This window comes from Suncus etruscus, chromosome 9 (genome assembly GCF_024139225.1).
Source record: "Suncus etruscus isolate mSunEtr1 chromosome 9, mSunEtr1.pri.cur, whole genome shotgun sequence".
NCBI classification, from domain to species: domain Eukaryota; kingdom Metazoa; phylum Chordata; class Mammalia; order Eulipotyphla; family Soricidae; genus Suncus; species Suncus etruscus.
The window spans coordinates 53536484-53560720 of record NC_064856.1 but is presented as its reverse complement, the minus strand read 5'-3'; the positions used below and the strand labels follow the sequence as shown (position 1 = coordinate 53560720).

Below are 24237 nucleotides of genomic sequence, written 5' to 3'. Positions count from 1 at the left end.
AATATGCACTCTCATATGTTTGATATCAAGAACCATAGTAAAAAAGAAATGTGACTAAAGGTACAGAACTGCTAGAGTTGATCTATCTACTTAAAGGTGGAGTGGGAAGGAAGTGCACAGGAGGAATCCCAGACACATTGTTGAAAGAGAACAGACACTGGTAAATGAGTATGGTGTTGAAAGCAAGAATACATAATACTAATATAACAGTATTATAAATTCAGGTGTCTCAATAACAAGGGGGAAAATATCTAATTAAAAATTTAAAAGACAGGGGCTGGAGCGGTGGAGCAGTGGTAAGGCATTTGCCTTGCACACAGCCGACTTATGCAGACCATGGTTCAATCCCCCAGTATCCAATATGATCCCCCCAGGCCAGGAGTGATTTCTGAGCACATAACCAGGAGTAACCCTTTAGCGTCACCAGGTGTGGCCCCAAAACAAAAAACAAAAACAAAAACAAAATAATTAAAAAGACAATATTCAAATTTAATATGACATATGTAATATTTTACACCATTAATATGTAATATAAACATAAAATTATTAACTAAGATTCATAGGACATATTTAATAAGAATAATTATTTACACAAATTGTATAACTTGAAAATCCAGATATTTAGCAGTTAAAACTCCTCAAAATTAAAAACTGCAGTCATACCAATTTTGTATAAAAACAGAAATACTAATAGTTTAGTTATTTTTAAGAGATTTGAGTCTCTCAGTTAATGATGAGAATATAAGTCCCTTTATCAGTACCTAGAGCGATAAAATAAAAACAGTTTAAGTGGTTGAAAAATAAGAATAAATATAACATTTCATTTCTATTCACTAATCCTGTGACCCAGCACAAATTAAGATAGTTTGTAATCTGAGAAAATACAGTTACTAAAGTTTAATCCTCCAGAAATTCAAAACAAAGAAGGAGAAGGATTAAACAAAGGCCATTGGTAAAAAAAAAAAAAAACCAATGATATGAAAAATGTAGTCTTTGTGTAGAATTTCAAGTTAAGTACAAATAATGATATTCTTGTATATGAAAATATCATCAATTCTGTCCTCAATCAACCTAGTTCAACTGCAGCTTGTTTAAGAAATTCCCTGGAGCTTTCAATGATTTTTAGAACTAAAGATGATTTAATTATTTTCTTGGGAGTTTCTACCTGGGAGGAGATGAATTTGGTAACCCTGATTAACTCATAAACAAATGCCTCAATGATATTCTTTGATATTTTCATATTTCATAATACCTGCTGGGAAATGTATTAATTTATATCAGCTGTCTATCAATACCAAGAATATAATAAATAAATTTTTACAAGACTTCAAGTCTATAGATAACCTCTCAGGTGGAGTGAAAACTACAAAAATTATTGTCTTTCAAAAACTAAACTTTACCTGAATAGACCAAGAGAGTTTAGTAAACTTTCTGCCAGTAAAATTGTATTCTCATGAGAAAAAGCCATATCTATTATTTGCAAACTTCTGATCCCCCAGGATAAGAAATATAATTGTACCTGTTGCTATTTAGTTGATATTAAGCTATGCCTTTGAGTGAGCAATGAGACCATAACATTGGAGAGGTAAGAAAACAAGCTAGATAAGAGTTGTAGTTAAAATGGGAAGGGAGGTGATATGATTAAATAGAATGATCAAGTATGGAGTTATGGTGTAGCAATCCCAGTACATATAGCTGGGCTAGGTTCTATCTTTAGTAGCCCATATAGTGTCCTCAACCCACAAGGTAATTTTTGAGTGCAAAGCTAGGAGTAACTCCTGAGCATCACCGAGTGTGACCCCAATCCCATCCCATCACAAAACAGAAAACTCAAAAAAGTGATGGAACCTGGAATATAGGTTTCATGCAGAACTCTAGACCACTTCTCTGTAGATAAAAGTCATAAGTAAGGCTATCTAGAAAATTATTCAACTTCCTAAGATGACAAATATAATGTAAAATAGTGTAAACTTAATATTCAATAAGAGAGGAATAAGTTGTTTACAACATTTGTTAACTTGGTCTTTGAATGTTGTTTTGAATTAAATAGTTAACATCTTTGATTCTTTATACTAGGTTTTATTCAAACTAAACCTTATTAGTTTATTTATTTATTTATATTTGTCTTGGGGTGACACACAACAATGATCAGGGATTATCCCTGGCTATGTACTCAAAAGTCACTCTTTAGGATTCCTGAGGGATCATATAGGATACTGGCAACTAAACTCAAGATTTCTACTTGTAAATCAAGTACTCTACCAGGTGTACTATTTCTCTTTAGCCCCTAAGATATTTTTTAAACTTGTTTTTATTCAAAGCAAAAGAATGCCTCATCAGAGTTAAACTTCATATATTTAAATCAAAATAATACATAGTTGATTTTAAAACTTAGTATTGTTAGACTGTATTTCAAAACAGTTATTTACATACTTCAAGATTGATTTTCTGGGGCCGGGCAGTGGTGCTGGAGGTAAGGTGCCTGCCTTGCCTGCGCTAGCCTAGGACGGACCGCGGTTCGATCCCCCGGCGTCCCATATGGTCCCCCAAGAAGCCAGGAGCAACTTCTGAGCGCATAGCCAGGAGTAACCCCTGAGCGTCACAGGGTGTGGCCCAAAAACCAAAAAAAAAAAAAAAAAAAAAAAAAAAGATTGATTTTCTGTTGAACTGTTAAATAAGAATTAACATTGCATTTAAAGTTGACTCTGAAAACCAAAATCAGTTAAGTGTATAGAGTTGCTGGATAATATAACATCTATCTTTTGATACATTATAATAATCATTTACAAAATTCAAAATATTAGTAGTCTAAACACCACATTCTCTACATAAATTCTTTATCATTTATTTATTTACTTGATAATATTTAAAAAATTATGTCTTGGTAGTTTATCTGGTTCCATGAATATAAGGTTCTTTTTTTTAACTTTTTAGAATATCTAGTTTTGTTTAAACATCTTTATCCTATTGTCTTATTTAATTGAATTAATTGTTTAGTACTGTTAAGATTTTATTTCCTTATAGATATAGTTTGTTATTTTGAAGGTCTTAAAACACATTAATTAATAAATAGCATATTTAATACTATGATTTTATTATCCTTTTTACTGTCTCAGAATGTAGAAAGAACAAATCTTTATAATCAATAATATATTAGACAGTACTTCTATATTACTAGAAGTACTAAGATATATTGAACAAAATGAAAAGTAAATCCTGATTTAAAAAAGTGCAGAGAATGTAGATTAGATGGATTAAGCAATATAATGATAGATGCTTGATTAAAAAAGAATAAACGTTTTCACTAATTTGTTGACATCTTTTCACTAGAACTTTTTTTATTTACTCAGAAAAGTTCATTTCTTTGTATTTATTGCATCACAAAGTTTTATCAAGGAAATCATGCTATAGTCAATTGTATATATTTTGATACAGCAGCTCTTTATGCCTTTAAAGAAAGCATAGTTACATATAATTATTTACTACAATTTTTAATTTTGACAGGGTCATGAATTAGCTACCGTTTGGACAATGTCAGCTCATAATAGAACCAATATTCAACCTATCACCTTCCTACTACTTGGCATTCCAGGAATGGAAGCTTTCCACGTATGGATTTCCATCCCATTCTTCTTTGTCTACTTACTTTCGCTGATAGGAAATATTGCCCTTTTAATAATTATCAAGACAGACCACAAACTGCATGAACCTATGTACCTCTTTCTCTGCATGCTCTCAGGGGCTGATTTGATACTTACTTCTTCAACACTCCCCAAGATCCTCAGTCTTTTCTGGTTCAATGATAGAAAGATCTACTTTGAAGCCTGCCTCACTCAAATGTATCTTATCCATTCTCTGTCTACTATGGAATCCGGATTTATTTTGGCAATGGCTTTTGACCGCTACATAGCCATCTGTATCCCACTAAGACATTCTACTATCCTAACTTCGACAGTTATTGTCAGTTTAGGTTTGACTGTTGTTTTCAGAGGCACTGTGTTGCTTAGTCCACACCCTTTTCTACTGAGGTGGCTTTCTTACTGCAAAACTAATATTATTTCTCACACGTACTGTGAATTTATGGCTCTGATCAAGCTGGTTTGCAATGAGACTAAGACCCACAGATCCTACAGCCTAATTGTGGCATTCCTGACAGGGGGCTTGGATTTCATTTTGATCATCTGTTCCTATGCTCTTATTCTACGTACTGTCTTTAATGTCCCATCCAAAGCTGCCCATCTCAAGACTTTAAGTACATGTGTCTCCCATGTGTGGGTCATCTTAGTGTTTTATACACCAGCATTTTTTTCTTTTCTCACTCACAGGTTTGGCCACCATGTTGCTCCACACATCCACATTTTGGTAGCCAACATCTATCTTCTAATTCCACCTATGATGAATCCTATTATTTATGGCATTAAAACCAAGAGAATTAGAGAGAGATTCCTAAAATTCTTAGCAATAAAATGTGTTTGAAAATGTTTCTTGCTCCTTTTGATATTTGTCCTTTGATTTCAAAAGTTTAACTGTGATAATCTAGTTAAGTGTATTTATTTTAAAAATTCTACCAATGATTTACAGGCTATCTTGTTTATTATTGTTGACTATTTTGATCAACATTTGGTATATTTTATGTTATCTTTCTTCTAAATACTCTCATTCTAGGATTTCTTGTAGTGTGTTTTTTTTAATCCTAGAAAAGTTTGTTTCTTTATCAAATTTTAGATAAAGGACTGCTTGGTTTTATTTTATTTTGGTTACCTGCTGGTTTTTGAAATTCATTATATTTATTATATTATTTAACATTTTATCTGTTTTTTTAACTTGGTTGACTATTATCTTGGCATAAATTTACTTATTCCTTGCTTTTATGCAAGCTAACATATGCTTTTGAGCATTTGTAGTAAATTTTACATTTCATTTAATATACTATTCTACCTCATTGCTTTTATCTACTTAATTTTTATAAAAACTCATTTATTTCTATATTCATATTTCTATTCATTAGTATATGATGCTTAATAATTATGAAGATTTATTTTTTTCTTAAACGCCTTTTAGAAGAAATTTATTTTAGTTGATATCAATTCTTTATTTCATAAGTAACATTTTTATTTTGAATTTTAGTACTGATTTCTTTAATTTCTTTAGTACTGATTTCTTTAATTTCTTTTAATTTTTTTAAATCGCACACAGTCTTTTTGTTTGTTTGTTTTGGTTTTTGGGTCACACCTAGTCGCCCTCAGGGATTACTCCTGGTTCTGGGCTCAAGAAATCACTTTTGGAAGGCACAGGGGACTATATGGGATGCCAGGATTCAAACCACTATTCATCATGAATTTTCTGTGTGCAAGGCAAATGCCCTACCGCTATGTTCTCTCTCCAGCCACACACACAAAGTCATATGCTCTTCAAAGTTTCCAGGTACAAATTAGGAATCTTCTAACACCTTATGAACATCTTATTTCTTAATTTGCCCTTTTATTTCCATTATCAATTAAATGTTACTAATTTTCCATTTCTCTGAAAAATTGTAAAATATCAAGATTGCTGCTCTCCAGCTCTGTGTATATATGAATCTCATTGTACTCAGCACCAATATGTTAGTGCCTTTTCACTAGCAAAATAATGCATGTAACTATTCTTCTCACTCACCCCTCTTTCTCATAATCACTAATATTTTTATAGAATCTAATTCTCATTTTGATTGTGTTTTCCTGGTTTGTTTGCTTATGTTACTTATATTATACATTATAAATGAAATTTTCTTCATGACTTAATTCACTTAGCTCAATATTCTAAAAGGTTATCAATGTAGGAGCACAGTGGATAGAGTGTTTCCTTACATGGGACCAACCTAGTTTTGAGCCTCACCATCCCTAATGGTCCTGGAGTCTTCCAGAAATAACTTCTGAGAGCAGAGCCAGGAGAAAACCCTGAGCACCACAGGGTGTGGCTCAACTCCCCAAAAAAGTTATCAATGTTGTCTCAACAGACACAATATTTGCTTTAATATTGCAATTGCTTCTCATTATGTAGATATTCGACACCTTCTTCATTTGTTGGCAAACATTTAAATGGATTCCATATTTGTCATTTGTGACTATATTTTGAACATAAAGATGTAAATTTTCTTTCAAATTACTCTCTTTCAATTGTTTTTGTTTGTTTTGGGTTTTTTGGGTGGGGGCACAACCGGTTACACTCAGGGGTTACTCCTGGCTATGTGCTCAGACATCGCTCCTGGCTCTGGGGACCATATGAGATGCCAGTGATCGAACCAGGTCCATCCTGGGTTAGCCGCGGATCAAGGCAAACGCCCTACCGCAGTGTTATTGCTCCGGTCCCCTGTCTTTCATTTCTTAAGATGAATACTTACAGATGCCAGCCGAAACTGGCATAAACAGTAAGGCATCTGCCTTGTGAGCGCTAGCCTAGGACGGACCACGGTTCGATCCCCATATGGTCCTCCAAGTCAAGAGCGATTTCTGAGCACATAGTTAGGAGTAACCCCTGAGCTTCACCGGGTATGGCCCCAAAACAAACAAACAAAAACCGAACAAACAAAAAAGATGAATACTTACAAATGATACTATTGAATGTTGTTGCAAATTACTGCAGCTTCTCAAAGAAATAGTATGGAAAATCCTTAAAAAATTAAAATGAGAATGAAATTGGTACTGCATGGGCTAATGCCTTCCATATAGCAAAATTATCAAGAAACATGATTTCATAAAACAGATTTCAGAAAATCATATATAATTAACTATATATCATCTTCATGATACAATATACATTTCCATAAATTATTTTCTAGTTAAAAAGAAACATATATGTATACACAACTTTTCTTATTTTTCTTTTTTCTTTCTTTTTTTTTTTTTTTTTTTTTTTTGCTTTCGGACCACACCCGATGACTCTCAGGGGTTATTCCTGGCTATGAGCTCAGAAATCGCTTCTGGCTTGAGGACCATATGGGACGCTGGGGGATTGAATCACGGTCCATCTTAGGTCAGCTGAGTGCAAGGCAAACGCCCTATGACTGCGCCATCGCTCTGGCCCTACACAACATCTTTATGCGTTTTTTGTTTGTTTGTTATGACCTCTACCTGGCAGTAGTAAGAAATTACTGCTAGCTCTGTGCTTAAGAATCACATCTGGTACTGTTCAGAGGACCATATGAGATGTCAGAGAGTAAAGCCAGTTGGTTGATTGCAAGCAAATGCCCTATCTACTGCACTATCTCTCTGGCCCCCTCAAAATTTATAAAATATTTAAGGACACATTTAATAAAAAAGATATAGATCTCTCTAATCTGTACTATTTGGGGTGATATTATTTCTCTGTTTAAATAAATTTTACTTTTTCGTGGTCATTTTTTTTCATTGTTGAATGAAAACCTTCTAAAGAAATAGAAATAAATATGATAATCTTAGCAACTTAGAGATCTTTGTATCTGAAACTCATTTTAACCCATTTATTATTGAATAGCAATAAAAGTAAAACCCCACATCCCTTTTACTGACACAAGATTTATTTAATTTCAAATTGTAATTAATTTTTATAATTGACATTTTTATGACTGATTCAGGTATTTTAAAAAGCTAAAGGTTTATACAGAACAGTCTAACTCATAGAAAACACAAGTAAACAATTATTGGATTATTTGTGTGAATTCTGTAGCGATAATAATCAGGGTCATATGTAAACTATGATATTTCCTGGTTTCCTGGTCATGATGAACAAGCCATTGGTAATCATGTTTGTGGTCATAGTATATGTAGAAATTATAATATTAATAGTACTTAATTTATAATTAAAGTTTTTCATTATTTATGAACAATATATGCTATCTGTAAAGTATCGAATACTGATGACCACAAAAATAAAAATAAATAAAAAAACATAATTTTACTTATTGCTAGATCCATTTTCTATAAATAACAACTAAATTTTGTGTTGATATATCTATTTTAAATAGAAATATTTGCATATTATTTATGAGTATATTAGTGATATTCAGAAAAATCCTACAAGATTTTCTTAGTATATTAGGAATATGCTACTTTCATTTATTTGTATTTATTTTTCTTTGTTTTATTTTGGGGCCATACTCAGTGATGGTCAGCTTTTCATTCAGAGATCACTTGCTTAGAGGACTATACAGGATACTAGTAATTACACACAGTTGGACCACAATCAAGGGTACAAACAGCTTGCTTACTGTATCAATACTCCAGCCACAGGAATAAACTAGTTTTAAAAATTTTAGTCTTTCATTTAGATAATGATATATTGATACTATTCTTCACTATGTCAGTGACTATATTTTAGGTTGTATAATTATAAATAAATGATAAGTAAATAGCAGTTTATTTTCAGTAAAATTATGAAATTAGCGATTGTTATCTACATGAAGAAAGGCCTACTATAGAGGAGATTGTTTATGTCTCAGGCATCACAACATAATATAATTTAATCTTGTTCTTATAAGAAGTAACATTTATGGGGAGGAAGGCGGCAGACATCTGGCTTCTGGTTTCCTCTTTGATTCTGGAGACCAGCTCTTGCCAGGTATGGGGTTTGGGGAGGCCCCATACCAGAACCTTTCTCCCTAGCCTGGGGAGTGCTGGGAGGCTTGGCAGGCCCCCAGCCATCCTTGTCTTTTTCCCCTGACTCCAGGCCTTCCCTGGGTGCCAGCTCAGATGGCCATAAGTGGGTTCAGGTGGACTCTTAGTGGTCCTCAGGTTCCCCCCTCCTTCCGTATTCCAGGGGGAAGGTGCATGGGGAGGAGGGCGGGCAGATATCTGGCTCCCGGTTTCCTCTTTGATTCTGGAGACCAGCCCTTGCCAGGTATAGGGTTTTCTCCCCTGGACTTCAGTCTTTCCCTGAACACTGGTCTAGGTGGACTCTGTAGAGGTCAACAGGCTTTTCTCTATCTCTCCCTACACTAATGGGAATGCACTCTGGGAGGAGGGCAGGCTGTTCTAGCACTGGTTTATATTGGGACAGTCAGTGAAAATTTTTTCTCTTTGTTTTCATATTGATAGTATTGTGTGCATATATTCTATATATCCATAATATCCATCTTGTATTGGGACCTTGATACTGCCCTACAAAGCTCATTTCTAATATTTTACTGCCTCAGTCCCAACCCTTACTTCCCCCCATTCTCCCATGTAGGTGCAGCTAATGACATGAAGCTCACCACATAGAATGATAAGTGCAGTTAGAGAAATCACTACACTGAAAACTATCATAACAATGTGAATGAATGAGGGAAAAAGAAAGCCTGTCTCAAGTACAGGTGTGGGTGGGGTGGGGAGTAGGTAGATCTGGGAAATTGGTGGTAGGAATCCTGCACTGGTGAAGGGGGGGTGTTCTTTACATGACTGTAATCATACAAGTACAATTATATTTGTAATCACGGTGTTTAAATAAAGATAATTTTAAAAAAAGAAGTAACATTTACTTAGAAGAGTAACACTTGTGCATAAACATATATTAATTTTTATAAAATTTTAATTAGTTGAAAGCTTGTTCTTTTTAACTACTTTTATTGAGGTTCCAGAATTTACAATACTGCTAATTATGCACACACATTCTAACACTTGACTCATCAAAAGAGTGCCTGCTTCCCCCATTAGTATTCCACTCCCTTGTGTAAGCCCGCTTATTTTTCTTTCAGTGAGCTAGTTTTTATTGAAACTTACTTAGAAAGATGTGAGGAGAGAAAAAGAGAGAAAGTTTGTGTTCAAGAGAGAAGACAAGCTTCTCTAGAATGGAAAAACAAGCAGAGACAGAAACAAGTGAGATACAAGTTTAATGGGGAACATATTGAAAAGCAAGCCATAAGTTCAGTTAGACAGGAATAAAATGGCCAATTCAATTACTTTAGCTATTTGTGGTCCTCCTATTATGTTTATGTATATCCTATATTTGAGGGAGATTATTTAAAAATTTATTTTTAAAGATGAATAAAGCTAGCCTCCTAAAATTCTGCCAAACTGTAAATCAATATCGTTGATCAATTTGTTTAAAACATGGCAGCTTTTTCTTTTTAAAGGTATGCAAATTTAAAAGGACAATAGTGTAAATAACTTGATAATTAATAGATTATAAAGCTTACTTATTATAGATAAATCCTACAAATACACAATTTAGCAAGTAAAGATAATAAAGAAAATATTAAGGGAGGGCTGAAGAGATAGTATAGCAGATAGGGTGTTTACTTTGCATGTAGCCAACCATGATTTGATCTCTAGTATACTATATGGTTGCCTGAGCACAAATAGAAATGATCCCTTAGTGCAGAGCCAGGAATAAGACCTGAGCAAGTCAAGTGAAGTCTAAAACTAATATATATATATATATACATATAATTAAAAATTCAAAAAATATAAATGGACCTATAAAAGTATAAAAGGTAGTCAGTCTTATAAGCAAATATTGACTTTATATTTTAAAAATTTATTACTGAGAACTCTGGGGCCTTCTGGCAATGAAAGATGGCATATTCCTGTTTCTGCCCAGATGCCCAGTAGTCCAAAATCCACATCCTCTGATCCAGCTCCACAACTGAACCTCATCAAGTTTCTGAGGTTCCAAGTCATTCCAACTCCTTAGCTCCTGGAGTGTATGGCCATATTGTTGTCATGTGACACCTCCAAATTTTATAATACTGACTACCCAGTATGAACACAGATAGTTTGATGAGAATGTTGAGTAGAACCACCAAGCTCAGTGAGCAAAATCAATAACCCAGAAGACTTCTACTTGAGTAGCACTAGCAAGGCCAGTATATTGTCAATGACTTTAATAACACCATAATAAGATATAACAATGATCACAAATTGAATATTACTGATATGTTTTTGATAATGCAATTTGCCTTATATTGTAACAAGCATTATGAAGTAAATTTGTGTCTTCTAAGGGAGCAAGATTGGGTGGTAGATGGAACTTTGGAGACATTGATAGGAAGTTCACATCGGAGGAGGGACTGGTGTTGGAACATTTAATGTCTGAAACAACTCTTTTGTGAACAACTTTTTACATCATAGTGGTATAATAACATATAATATTATAAATATGCTTAAATACCCTCGTTAATAAGTAAAAGACTAATAAGTAAGACTTTTATAATCATAGTTATAAAAGAACATCTAAATAGACATATAACATACAATATATTAAATGTTATTTCAGTATTGAAACACTATAATTATTTAGTAAGTTAGGTGTAAACTGATTATTTTTCATTTAATCACCATGTAATTACAGTTCTTTATGATTGAGTTTGAGGCATATCATGTTTCAACACCAATCCCTCCTCCAATACCTCCCCCATCTAATTTACCAAATTCATACAATATTTTTGAGATGTTATATTAGGGCTGTCTATTAGTTTGTTTTTCACTATTATTTTATTTAGATACTGTGAAATTACAAATTATTCATGATTGGTATTTAGGCATATGTTTGTACATAATTGTACAAATAATTTTGTATCCATGAAATTCTAAGTTGTTTACCCATGAAGCCATGTATTGTTTCTTCAAATATGAAAGATAGATTCCCTGGATAAAGTAGTCTTTTTATTTGTTTGTTTGTTTTTTGTTTGTTTGTTTTTGGGCCACACCCAGTGTTGCTCAGGGGTTACTCCTGGCTGTCTGCTCAGAAATAGCTCCTGGCAGGCACGGGGGACCATATGGGACACCGGGATTTGAACCAACCACCCTTGGTCCTGGATTGGCTGCTTGCAAGGCAAACGCCGCTGTGCTATCTCTCCGGACCCGGATAAAGTAGTCTTATAGAGACAATTATTTTAGTGAATTTTTCACTATATTTCAGCATTTCTTTGGGCCCAAAGGATTTCTTTTGGTAACTTTACTGAATATTTGTTTTTATTTATTTATTTGTTTGTTTGTTTGTTTTGTGTGTATATTGAGGTCACACCTGGAAATATTTAGGGGTTACTTCTGGATCTAAACACAGATATATCTTTTAGTGGTGCTTTGGGAACAATACAAGGAGCCAGGGATCAAATATATGTCAGCCACATGAAAGGCAAGCATGCTATTTGCTGTACTATCATTCAGTTACTAAGCTATGTCTTTTTTTTTTTAAGCTGTAAGTCTTAAAGATGCTCTTTTGTATATAATTTGTATATAATTTTCTTCTTTGATTATTTCTTTCAGTATTGTCTCATATCTATGGTTTTCATAAGTAAGATTAGGATATATTTTAGCATATTTTGGTTTGGATCTCTTTTAGCTTATACGCTTTTGTCTTACTGGATCTGAGTGCATACATTTCTCCGCTCTGGAAACTTCTAAAAAAAATGTTCATGACAGTTTCTTTTTCATTAGAGTGCTTTCCTTACTCAGGAACTCTAATACTTTGATAATTTATTAAGTTTCTCTTGAATTCATGTCAAAGTTAATTTGTCAGTTCATTTATTTTGAGTTTTATTTCCATCTTCTGCCATTGTCTGGATATATTCTTTATCTCCTTATTGGAGTTCACAGTTTTCTCCTCAGTTACTATATATTTACTGCTGAGGCCTTCCAGTGAGTTTTTCATTTCATCTATTAAACTCTACTTACGTAATTTCTGATTGTACTTTCACCATTTGTTCTCTCATATTCCCTTGTGTTTTATTGGCTATCCATTTCTTATTTCTTTGAGCTCCTTAAATAATCTCAATAGTTCCTTTCTATAGTCTTCTTTATCAGAATTTTATATAACTGGTTATTCCTTGCCATCTTCACAAATAACCATCTTCATTTACTAAATGTAGTATTATTCTGCATTGCTTTCTCATTATAACTTTTTCAATCTGAAACTGTTACCATGTGACTAGATAACTAGATATTTGATTTAATGTCATTGTAAGATCACAGTTATAAAGTGATATATGAAGATGTGAATAAATGAGCAGCTGTATAGTGGCTGTTCTTAAAGAGGGACCCTCTCTGGCGAGCAAAATAGCAATATTAAGTAACAAACAGGGGTCCAACACCACCATGATGTCTCAGTCTTGGGACCTAAACTCATCTTTTTTTATCTAGTAGAGTGCAAACAAAATTGTCATCAGTAAATGCCAACTCAATACTCAATGGAAAAGTACAGAGAAGTTCGTTTTGTCTTTTAAAGAAGCTCGTAGTATGCCTATCTCTAAACAGGCAAGAGTGGGAGAGGAGGGAAATGGGAGGCATTGGTGGTGAGATTGCACTGGTGAAGGGGGTGATTATTATTTATAACTGAAATCCAACTACAAACATGTTTGTAATCACAGTGCTTAAATAAATATATTATTTAAAAAAGAACACACACATGAAAGAAGCTCATCTAATGCATTTTCAAAACTGATTTCAAAGCTATAAATTTTCTAAATTTTGCCTCCATAAGAAGTTCAGTATCATTTCTTCAAATCTAAACGATAACTATTTGAATAGAGTTTTAGGTGACACATTTATTTCACTGGGAATTTTTTTTTTATATTGTCATTGTCTTCTAGCTTAGAGTCCCATTTGATAGATCAGTTATAGATCTTAAGGACTTTTGCTTTGTATCCAAGTTTCTTTTTTGCTTTCAATATTTTGTCTTGGAAATCTTTCATGATGATTATAACATGTCTTGGAGTTTTTCCTTTGGGCCTATTTATTTTATTTAAAATCTTTGGGCTTCTTAGATGTGGAATTCTGCACTGCTTAATTTTGAAAAAGTCATCTATATCATTAGTTCTTCATTTACCTCTTTAACTAATGGTTCTTATTAAATTTGCCTTCCTGATCTTCAGAGACACAAGTGATTCTTAAATTGTTCCTCTTGTACAGATTCCATAGTTCTTTACTGTTCTGTTCATTTATTTTTTCTGTTCATGAAATATGGTCCAAATAATACATCTGAAAATAATAGTACTCTCAGACATTCAATTATTCATCTAGGATGGCATTAACATCTCTCTTACATTTCCTAAAAATATTTTTATTTCTTATTTATATAAAATAAACTCAAAATACTAAGTTACTTTGTAAAGGGCTCAATAAAAGTAAATCATGCTTTTTTAATTTTCCCAACTCCAGCGCCCTCTGGCTAGTAAACCATGTTTCTTCAATTGAATATATACTCTAAATTTTAATGCAAAATCTTTTCATATATTTAATTTAATACTCTTATTTACTATTTCCAGTTAAACCTAAATAGCTCTGTCACTTTAGTACTGTTAGTTTATTTCCATATTAATATTTTTATTATATATTCTTAATACTTCAGATTATTTCTTAATTCATAGAGTTAGATAACTTATTTATAATACTCAATATTATATTCCTAATAAAAGTTACCACTTGAAATTTCCAGAAGAGTCAATTTATGGCAGTAAATCCAAATTTTAAGGAAAATATTATTCCATTTAATTGCTTTGTAGCACATTATTAAAATGTTAATTATAATGCTTCACTTCAATAATTGGCAATATTATTAACCGTATCTAAGTTGTGTTAAGCATTGTTCTTTATTAATGAACCAAATATGAATTTAAGTACAAGGTAGGAATTAGTTGTTGAAAAAAACATTTTCACATGTGAAAATATACAATGATATTAAACATATACAGAAATGCATCAAAGTCAGTATATGTGCAATTTTATATTTGTGAGATCAGTTGACTTTTGTAATATGTTAATTTCATATGTATGTGTTAAAATGTGTACCAATATTTTAATTGAATTTTTATAATATATTAAAGAGAAATATGTCATGGATGTTAACTTTGACAGTATCAAATTATCTTCTGCTTTATTCCTATGTTACCATTTCACCTGTGTCCTCTATATGAGTATAATCTACAATTGTTCTCAGAGTCAGAGACTTATCATTTTTAAAATATTAAAAATAATTTGATTGAAATAATTATTTTACCAATTTCCTATATGTATTACCTAAAACATCTACTCCCTCAACATAATTTCACTTCCCAGAGGTAATAAAATATCTACTTTGGAGTTGAACACAGGTATAACTCCACAGGGACTATAAAGCCTATGTGATCTTTCCATACAGGGACGGATTTAAATCTCTGAATTTAATTCAATACAACACAATTTATCTGGGGAAGAGAACAGCTCAACAATATTTGCTCAAGCCCAGAAAGTGAGAAAAGCAATGATAAATGGAATATGGCATCATTTGTACAAAACAGTCTAATAAAACTGAGGATAAGTATGCAAATTTAATATAAATTAATTTTTAAACACATCAAGATATTTCAATGACTTTAATAATAAAAATTGAGAATTTTCATAGCCATTCTTAATTTACATAACTGTTTTCTAATGTGATTCTTGAGACTTCTGTTTTCTGAAACATATCTGAAAAAGACATAGTAGAGACATTTCTGGACTGACTCATGGTTGACAGGTAAATAAAGAAACTGACAACTTATTCAATTAGATCAATTAAGTCTTGAAATAGTAATATTATGGTTACTTTTGTAATGAAAATTTTGGCATCAACATAGTAGTTTGAAAGTTCTGGACATTTTATGTATTTTGTCTAAGCTAGATCAAAAATCCATAGAATCACATTTATGAAATGAAATAAAATATGAAATGAAATATTTGTTCTATAGTTTGTGGGTACTTTCTGAAATTTTTTATAGTAAATGAACTGTAATGTAATTTAACTAATTTAAGTTAATACTTTATCTTGAGTACACATAACAGTGAAACAATGGTGAAGTTTTACCCCATCTTTTTTAGTTTACTTGGAAGAAATAAATTATGCACAAATAATTATATAAATAGCAAACATATTTCTCAGATAAATATTGAATGCATTTGCTTATTGAAGAGTTACTATGAAAGTGTAAATAATTTTCCTAAAGTTATATATATCCAAGGATACTAGAAAGTGAACATTAGAAGTGAACATTTCAGGTGTTTGTTATTACTGTCTTAAATATTCAAATAATTGTGTTATACTTTAATGGATGATTATTAAAAATTATATGAATTATATTGTATTATCATTATAATGAATTATGGAAAGTGTGTAACATAGTTCCCACCTGTACTTCTTTCACAAATACTTATTTATAATTTAACTCTTGCAAAAAGTTTCCAATGTTATAAATTTTATGGAGTAGTTCTCTTCAATGAAGGAAATCTTAGTCATATTAGGAGGCTAAAAATGTTTTCTTCCTTTATACTGTGAGGATCCATTTATATATATTAAGAGATTGTATTGTCTAGATCTTATTGCCATTTAGGAAAGTTAAAATTAGAAGAACATTTTGGAAGTTTTTGAACTAAAGAAAACAGTTTATTCCCCTACTAGAACTTAATGAGATTTGTAGCTGAAAGTGTGCTGTATGCTATTGTATTTTATTTTATTTTTTTTTGGGGTCACACCTGGCAGCGCTCAGGGGTTACTCCTGGCTCTACGCTCAGAAATCGCTCCTGGGAGGCTCGGGGGACATATGGGATGCCTGGATTCGAATCACTGTTCTTCTGCATGCAAGGCAAACGCCCTACGTCCATGCTATCTCTCCGGCCCCCTTTATATGCTATTTTTAAGAAAAACTCACCTGGGAGGACTTAAACCATCATATATTTGCTTGGGGTATTTTTTCACTGAGTACTTCTGTTGAATATTTGTCAGAGTATATATGCATTTAACTACTCCAGGAACAAAGGAGATAAAGAGAGAAAAAATACCTTCAAGTAGCCAAAACCGTCATGTTTGGCTTTAACTCTACTAAATTCAGCAATCCTAGTACCTTCATCTTGATGGGTGTACCTGGCCTAGAAGATTTACACATTTGGATATCAATCCCTTTCAGTCTAATGTATGTTGTTGCCCTCTTGGGAAACATACTCACCATTTTTATCATCAAAACAAAACCTGTTCTCCATGAACCTATGTTTTATTTTCTTTCCATGTTGGCTGTTACAGACCTCATCTTATCTACTTCCACTCTTCCAAAGATGTTGGGTATATTCTGGTTTAGCTCTCATAAAATTGATTTCCATGCCTGCCTCACTCAGATGTTTTTCATCCACGCCTTCTCTGCAGTGGAGTCAGGGCTTCTGGTGGCCATGGCTCTTGACCGATATGTGGCAATATGCAATCCTTTGAGACACACATCTATTCTTACAAATTCTGTGGTGATTCAGGTCGGCGCAGTGGCACTTCTACGTGGGTTAGTGCTAATGACACCACATCCTTTCTTAGTTGGGATGTGGCCATATTGTCGGACTAATGTAGTTCCTCACACATACTGTGAGCATATGGCTGTGGTGAAATTGGCTTGTGCTGACATTACTATCAATAGTCTTTATAGTTTGGCAGTTATCATGTTTATTGTTGGAACTGACGTGACATGCATCTCTTTGTCCTATGTACATATATTTCGTGCTGTGTTCAATCTACCATCCAAAGATGCCAGGTTGAAGACTCTCAGCACTTGTGGATCCCATGTTTGTGTCATTCTGACCTTCTATATCCCTGCTCTTTTCTCCTTCCTCACCCATCGTTTTAGTGCTCAGATACCACGTCACATTCATATTCTGCTGGCGAATATGTACTTGCTTGTACCCCCTATGTTGAATCCTATTATCTATGGAGTAAGGACTAAACAGATTCGAGATTGTGTTTTACAATTATTTAATACTAAAGTCAACTGAGAAATATGTCTCTACATTTCTTCTTTACTTGTAACTATTATCTTACAATTTTTATATAAATTTCTAGAATCAGCAAATCAGATATTTGAATCTCATTTATTTCTGTTATCATTCCCATTCCTGTGAATTGTATACAATTTTCTAAAATGAGAATATGTAAAGCATATATAGCAATGCTAAACACTAAGTTAATTATTTTAGAGCATTAGCCACTAATTCAAGCATAATAAAAATGGTAATATTATTTGATTATCAATCATTCTTTAATTTATTTTCTCAGTATTTCATAATGGACTTTTATTAGTTCAATTATAAGATTAGCCAAATAATAACACAAGGAGTAATATAATTTGGAATTGTCTTTTTAATATAATTTAAAAGCAGATAATTAAGAACAATTTGTATTCTCACCCCATAGAAATTTGCTTTTTTGTTTGTTTGTTTTGTTTTTTGTTTTTGTTTTAGGGCCACACCCGGTGTTACTCAGGGGTTACTCCTGGCTATGCACTCAGAAATTGCTCCTGGCTTGGAGGACCATAAAGGACACCGGGGGATGGAACTGCAGTCCATCCTAGGTCAGTGCGTGCAAGGCAAATGCCCTACTGCTTGTGCCACCACTCTGGCTCCCCAATAGAAAATTGTAATATTTGGGAAAAAGAGGAAAAAATAATGCAAGGCCAGTCACATGATTAATGAGTAGCACAGAATTAGGAACACCACTGAAGAGAAATATGTATTGTGAAATAGTTCTCATACTGCAAGTATAAACTTGAACATTATAAAAAAAGTAAAACAAAATAAAGAGAAAACATTCTTAAATGAGAAAGGTAAAATTATGACATTGATTTTGACAATTATCTAAAACTCATTACACATCTTATAGGCATTTATCTGATGAGTAATATGGGTATAAAATATATTACAGTGAACTAACAGAAAAATAACTGGTTTTAATTTAATAAATATACTATATATTTAATTCTAATCTATATTTTAATTTGATCTCAAATTATGTTACTGCTCCTTTTTCTTCATTTATATATTTGAATAATAAGAGAGGAGTATTTAATATAGTCGTGGCTTAAGAAATATTTTCTGTCATCTTTTGTTTTTGCTTCAACTAATTTGAAGTTATATACTTAATGGCATGTGCACTTACATAGTTACATATTGTTTGATTAATCTACTATCCTATAATTTTATAATTTCAATTTTTATCCTTGATCTTATGCCTAATAATGAACTATATTTTTTTTCATATTATCTCCACACCAGGAGCCTCTTGTAAATACTGTTTTCTTGACATATATTTTCTATATTTTTAAATATTCTACTATTTATGTTTAAAGTAAAAGTTTTTATACGTTATGTGGTTTAAATTTTCTTTTATACTACCTGATCTTATTTTCTATTTCAATTTAGTGACTTTAGAAGAACAAAAAAATAGTTTAGTGGGTAAAGGCATTTGTTGGATAAAATTGAGCAATCTTTGATACCTTATCTAGGAATAAAATGTAATCCCTGAGCATAGTTAGTGGTGACTTCAAAACCAAAATTTAAATAAAATAATTTGATAATTTTAAAGCAATTCCATCTAATATAATCAATAGTGGTTGAGGGCCAGCGTAATCGCACAGCAGTAGGGGATTTGCCTTGCAAGCGGATGACCCAGACCTGGGTTCAATCCCTGGCTTTCCATATGGTTCCCAAAGCCAGCAACCAGGCCCAAAATCAAACAAATATAGTGGTTAAAATATAAGCATTACAAATTTGATGTTTGATTTCACAAACTATTTTGTATTTTATTTTTCTCAAATACCGTTTTATTTATAAATAAATCTAATTAAATACCATGAAACATAGTTACAAAGTTGTTCATTACTGAGTTTGTCATACAATGTACGTATGCCATTATTCTTCATCTCTCTTCTCCTGCCAATTTATGGAGTAGAATAACTTTAGTATTTATTTTTTTATTTACTAGTTTAACTATATTTCATCTTTGGATAATACTCTAAAGCAGCATTTCTCAAAGAGGGGCCCCGGATGAAACACTCCTAAATGGGAGAAGAGACATAGCATGTGACTGGGGGGTGCAACTGCAGGATGATGGACAATAAGAAAATATAATTAAAAAGTATCTGTGTTAAGAACACTATTTTAAAGCATAATATTCTAATGATGAGATTATTATGATACTCAGACAAACAGTACATTGTTGACAAGGCTGAATAGTGTATTCATGAGACTTGGCAGCATACTAAATTAATTTCTACTGTATGTATGCTAGTAGCTAATAGTGTATCTATAGTGCCAAATATCCTATTAGGAGCAAAGTTGCTATTGATTGAAGGTAGTGATGTAGAAGATTGTCTATATATGTATGGATATTGATATGTAATATATCATATGTATTATGTATATATGCATATGTACATGCATCCTAATTTTCACAATCAGTTTAGGATTTATTTTAATATAACTTCTCAAATTAAAATATCAGAATATAATAACTATAAATATTGAGTCCATTGATATTACATTACCAGATGTAAATCTGAAGAAAATTTTTCTATAATATTTTGTTTCAAGAGTTATTAATAATTTAAATATCTGGGAACAATGAGTCTAAAATTGAAACATACAATTATAATTTCTGCCATTTTTTACTTACTATTGATATTCCAATTATCTCTCATGTAAAATAACTCCAAGAACTAATATATAGGAATTTCAAAAAAAATTAAAGAATTTCATTTCCAGAAGGTCTGGTAGTTACAAATTCAGGTGGTTCTCACCCAGGAATGGTTGTGTTTTTTAAATAAGGTTTCTTGTGTACATAATTTTTTCACTATGTTTAATAAATTTCAACACTTTCACAAAAGTATTTCCTTTCTTTTTTACTTTACTCGTGTAGCAAGTCAGTCCCTGAAGAGGTTGACTGACGGTGGGATGGAGGATGAGGCCTTTTTCTTCCAGCTCGGAGCACGTGTCTGCCACCCTGTCTACCCCACGGTTCTGAGGTGAAACGGTGGGTAAACAGCTTGCAGACAGTCAGGCTCGTGGAAATATTGGCTTTATTCGGAGGACAAGACTGAAGTCCAAAGACTCAGCTTCAGTTCCAGCCCAAAAGCCCTGGCCTTCCACAGACTCTTGTTTTTATCCACCAGAATCAGGTACCACCCAATGGTGGGATCAGATACCAACCAATGGTGGAAGCAGAATCAGGTACTACCCTAGGGTGGGGGCAGAATGCCAGGTCACACCCTAGGGTAGGGCACAATCACCAATCAGGTTAGGGTGAGTAACATAGTAATCCCCTAAAATATTTACATACACAACATACTCGTTCTCATTTAATCTTCAAATTCTTGCTTATAATATAAAATAGCTGTATGAGTATTGTAGAATATTTCTCTAGTTTAAAACTTTTCACTTTTATTTTTATTAATTTTAATGATAGTTTAAAATTTTAACTTAATTTAAAATTTTAGTAAGAGGCATGTATTTTATTATAGGTCATTGATTTCAGTGAAAGTTGTTACAACTCAAATAAAATATGAAAAAGATACACTCATCCAATTTTACTATTTTTACATTCTAATATTATTTAAACATCACTGTTATAAAATATCAAATCTTTGCAGAAAATCTAAGAGACATAGGTATATGTACATATATACACATATACATATAAGCATGTTACATTTTGCTACAAGCAATACACACAAAAATACAAATCTCTAAAATTGCTTCTTCTAACTAATTTGAAAACACCTTATTATTGTTTCATCAAAGATATTTTTCTACTCAATATTATTTTTTAATTGTTTTTTAGTTCTTCTAGTTTGAGGTCACATCTGACAGTACTCAGGACTTACTCCTACCTCTATGCTGAGGGATCTTTTCTGATGGTGTTCAAGGAACCATATATGGTGCCAGAAATAAAATCAAGGTTGCCATACATAACATTATTTTATCCTTATGTAATCCAGTTTCATAAGCATTAGAGATTTTTATCTAAACTCCATATTCCTGACACTATTTGATATTTCTTATTTCATAAAAACATTAAAACATTTTATTGTTTCTTGAGTTCTTCAGATTGTATAATTTTTCTTTTTTTTATCAAAATAGCATTTTTTTGTTTCTTTTGTTTTGGGGCCACATCAGGTAACGCTCAGGGGTTACTCCTGGCTATGCGCTCAGAAGTTGCTTCTGGTTTGGGGGACCATATGGGACACCGGGTGATCGAACCTCGGTCTGTCCTAGGCTACCACTGGCAAGGCAGACATCTTACATCTAGTGCCACCACGCTGGCCCCCAAATAGCATTATTTTTAAAGTTATTCATAGTAGTTTCAGAATTACAGTTATCTAACATCAGGTCAGGATCAGTGTCAAAATGTCCATCAATATTTTAAGGTTTTCTCCACTTTCCCTCATCTACCATTCCAGACTGCCTCATGAGCACGTTTTTAAAGTTGATAATTTTTTCTTCCTCTGCCCTTGATTAATCAAATATATTTCTTATGTTAAGACTAAGTTGTAGAATGGTCATCTTTTGTACTCTCTATTTCTCTGTTGATGACTCTTTTGCACAAATTCCAATAATGTTTATTCTCAAGTAATGGAAAAGAACTCTGTAAAACTTTATGTAATATTTTGATATCTGAGTGATCTTTAAATTGAGAGGTGTACATCATCCTTTCCCTTAATATTTGCATATTTATTGTGACATTGTCTAATATGCTTGCTTTTATATTTTAAGTGTATCATTAGCACTTGAATTTGAACCTATTTATATTATTTAATAAATATAATCTGGTTTTCTGTTATTTTTGCAGACAATTTAGTAAATAACTAACTTCAGGCTAGAAGTTACTTGCTTCCTGTTGTAGTTGTAATAGAAACTTTGAATCTGCTCAACATTTATGTCACCTATTTGAGGATATTGAGACATTTGTATTGTAGTAAAGTTCTCCATGATTTTGCTTGTTTTCTGAAGTTTATTCAGTTACATAATAACATAGGTATGAATTCACATAGGTGAATTTATAATAAATTCATGATTCATATCAGTTAATATATAGACTTAATTCATATATCAAGATGAATAATTAATCAAGATCTTCAAGAAGGTTCTCTTAAGCTTGAGTTATATTTTACACCTCCATGGTCAGAAAGCAGTGTTGCTTCATTGTAACCATGTATCTGAAGTTTCATCATTGGTTCTATTCGTGGCTTTGATCCAAGTAGGAATTGGGGAGAAAGAAAGTAATCTGCAAGTGTGTGAAATGAGTGCACATGTGCATATGAGGGTGTGCTGTGTGTGAGATTTTATTTTCTGTTTCTATATTTTCTGTTTATCTCTGTCATTGTATATATTGCTTTTTCTCAGCAACTTGCAGAAAAATTAAACTGTTTTGAAGTTTTAGTTACTTGTGTTATTCCCTGAGTGAATCATAAAATCCAGTCAAATCTAGAAATAATGAAGGATCATCCTGTTGTTTTTCTCCTCATAGTGACCTTTCTCTTTATCTATCTTCTTACTGAAAAAATAAGGGGACAATCTTAAATGTCTTGTTGAATTCAAAACCTTATATATTTTTCCTTGTTGCTTACAATCTAATCAAGTAAAACAAAGAACACAGGGAAAGGCAATATGAAACACTTTTGATACAAATGTTCTTTAAATATTTGTTTTCTATTTTACTTGGTTAATTTTCTAATTTTATGCAATCCTAAATTAGCTATTAATTTATTTTTTACAGAGTTTAGTTTTAATCTACAGGAGATTTTGGCTATAATAGATTCATTGTAGTTTGGCAAGAAGTACAGTTATTAATTTAAAGATTTATGCACAATATTGTATAACAGAGTCAGTGCTATTCTGAAAAGTTGATGGAAAATGCAAGAATTGCTTACATATAAAATGTTTTCAGTAAGGATTTTTGTGAAAAATTTTACTTTACTAATAATATATTAATAAATATTTGAGGAGAAAAATAAGGCATAACAAGGCAATGCCTGATTAAAGTATTTTAGGCAGAGGACCTAGGGAGAAAAAAAGTGCCTGAAATTTCCATGTTTATAAAATCAGAAAGAAATAAAGAAATTCAAATTGTTTGACAATGCTATGTTAAGAATAATTTGATAGGATTTCTGCTGGTAGTCAGAAGGGCTCAGAAGCCATCTTGGGCCACAAGATTTCCAGGTGCCGAGACTGGATTTCATCAGCTTTCCTGTTGGTGATCCTGCCTGCTTCAGAGGTGGGTCGGGACATAAACACACTGATTCCTGCTGGTTTCTGCCAGGAGTCAGAAGGGTGCAGAAGCCATCTTGGGTCATGCTGTTTTCAGCTGCCTGAGACTGGATTTCATCATCGTTCCTGCCAGTGATCCTGCCTGCTTCAGAGGTGAATGTCAATTTTCTGGGTGACCCTGGAGACCACAGTGAAGGTTTTGGAGGCTTCAAGCTCTTTCACCTTTGTCAGTAAGAGGATGAGAAGCCCCAACCATCTGAGGGGATTACCCATTTCAGAC

General features: G+C 32.6%; 2 protein-coding genes across 2 annotated transcripts; both read left to right on the top strand.

The window, feature by feature from the left end:
• Positions 1–3531: 3531 nt before the first annotated feature.
• On the top strand, positions 3532–4476 carry LOC126018456 (olfactory receptor 52K2-like). The gene has a single exon (XM_049780591.1). It carries the CDS (start codon positions 3532–3534, stop codon positions 4474–4476), a length of 945 nt encoding a protein of 314 aa, XP_049636548.1.
• Positions 4477–16745: 12269 nt separating this feature from the next.
• Positions 16746–17693, top strand: LOC126018222 (olfactory receptor 52E2-like). Its single transcript, XM_049780368.1, has one exon. The coding sequence runs from the start codon at positions 16746–16748 to the stop codon at positions 17691–17693; it is 948 nt and encodes a 315-aa protein (XP_049636325.1).
• Positions 17694–24237: the final 6544 nt, after the last annotated feature.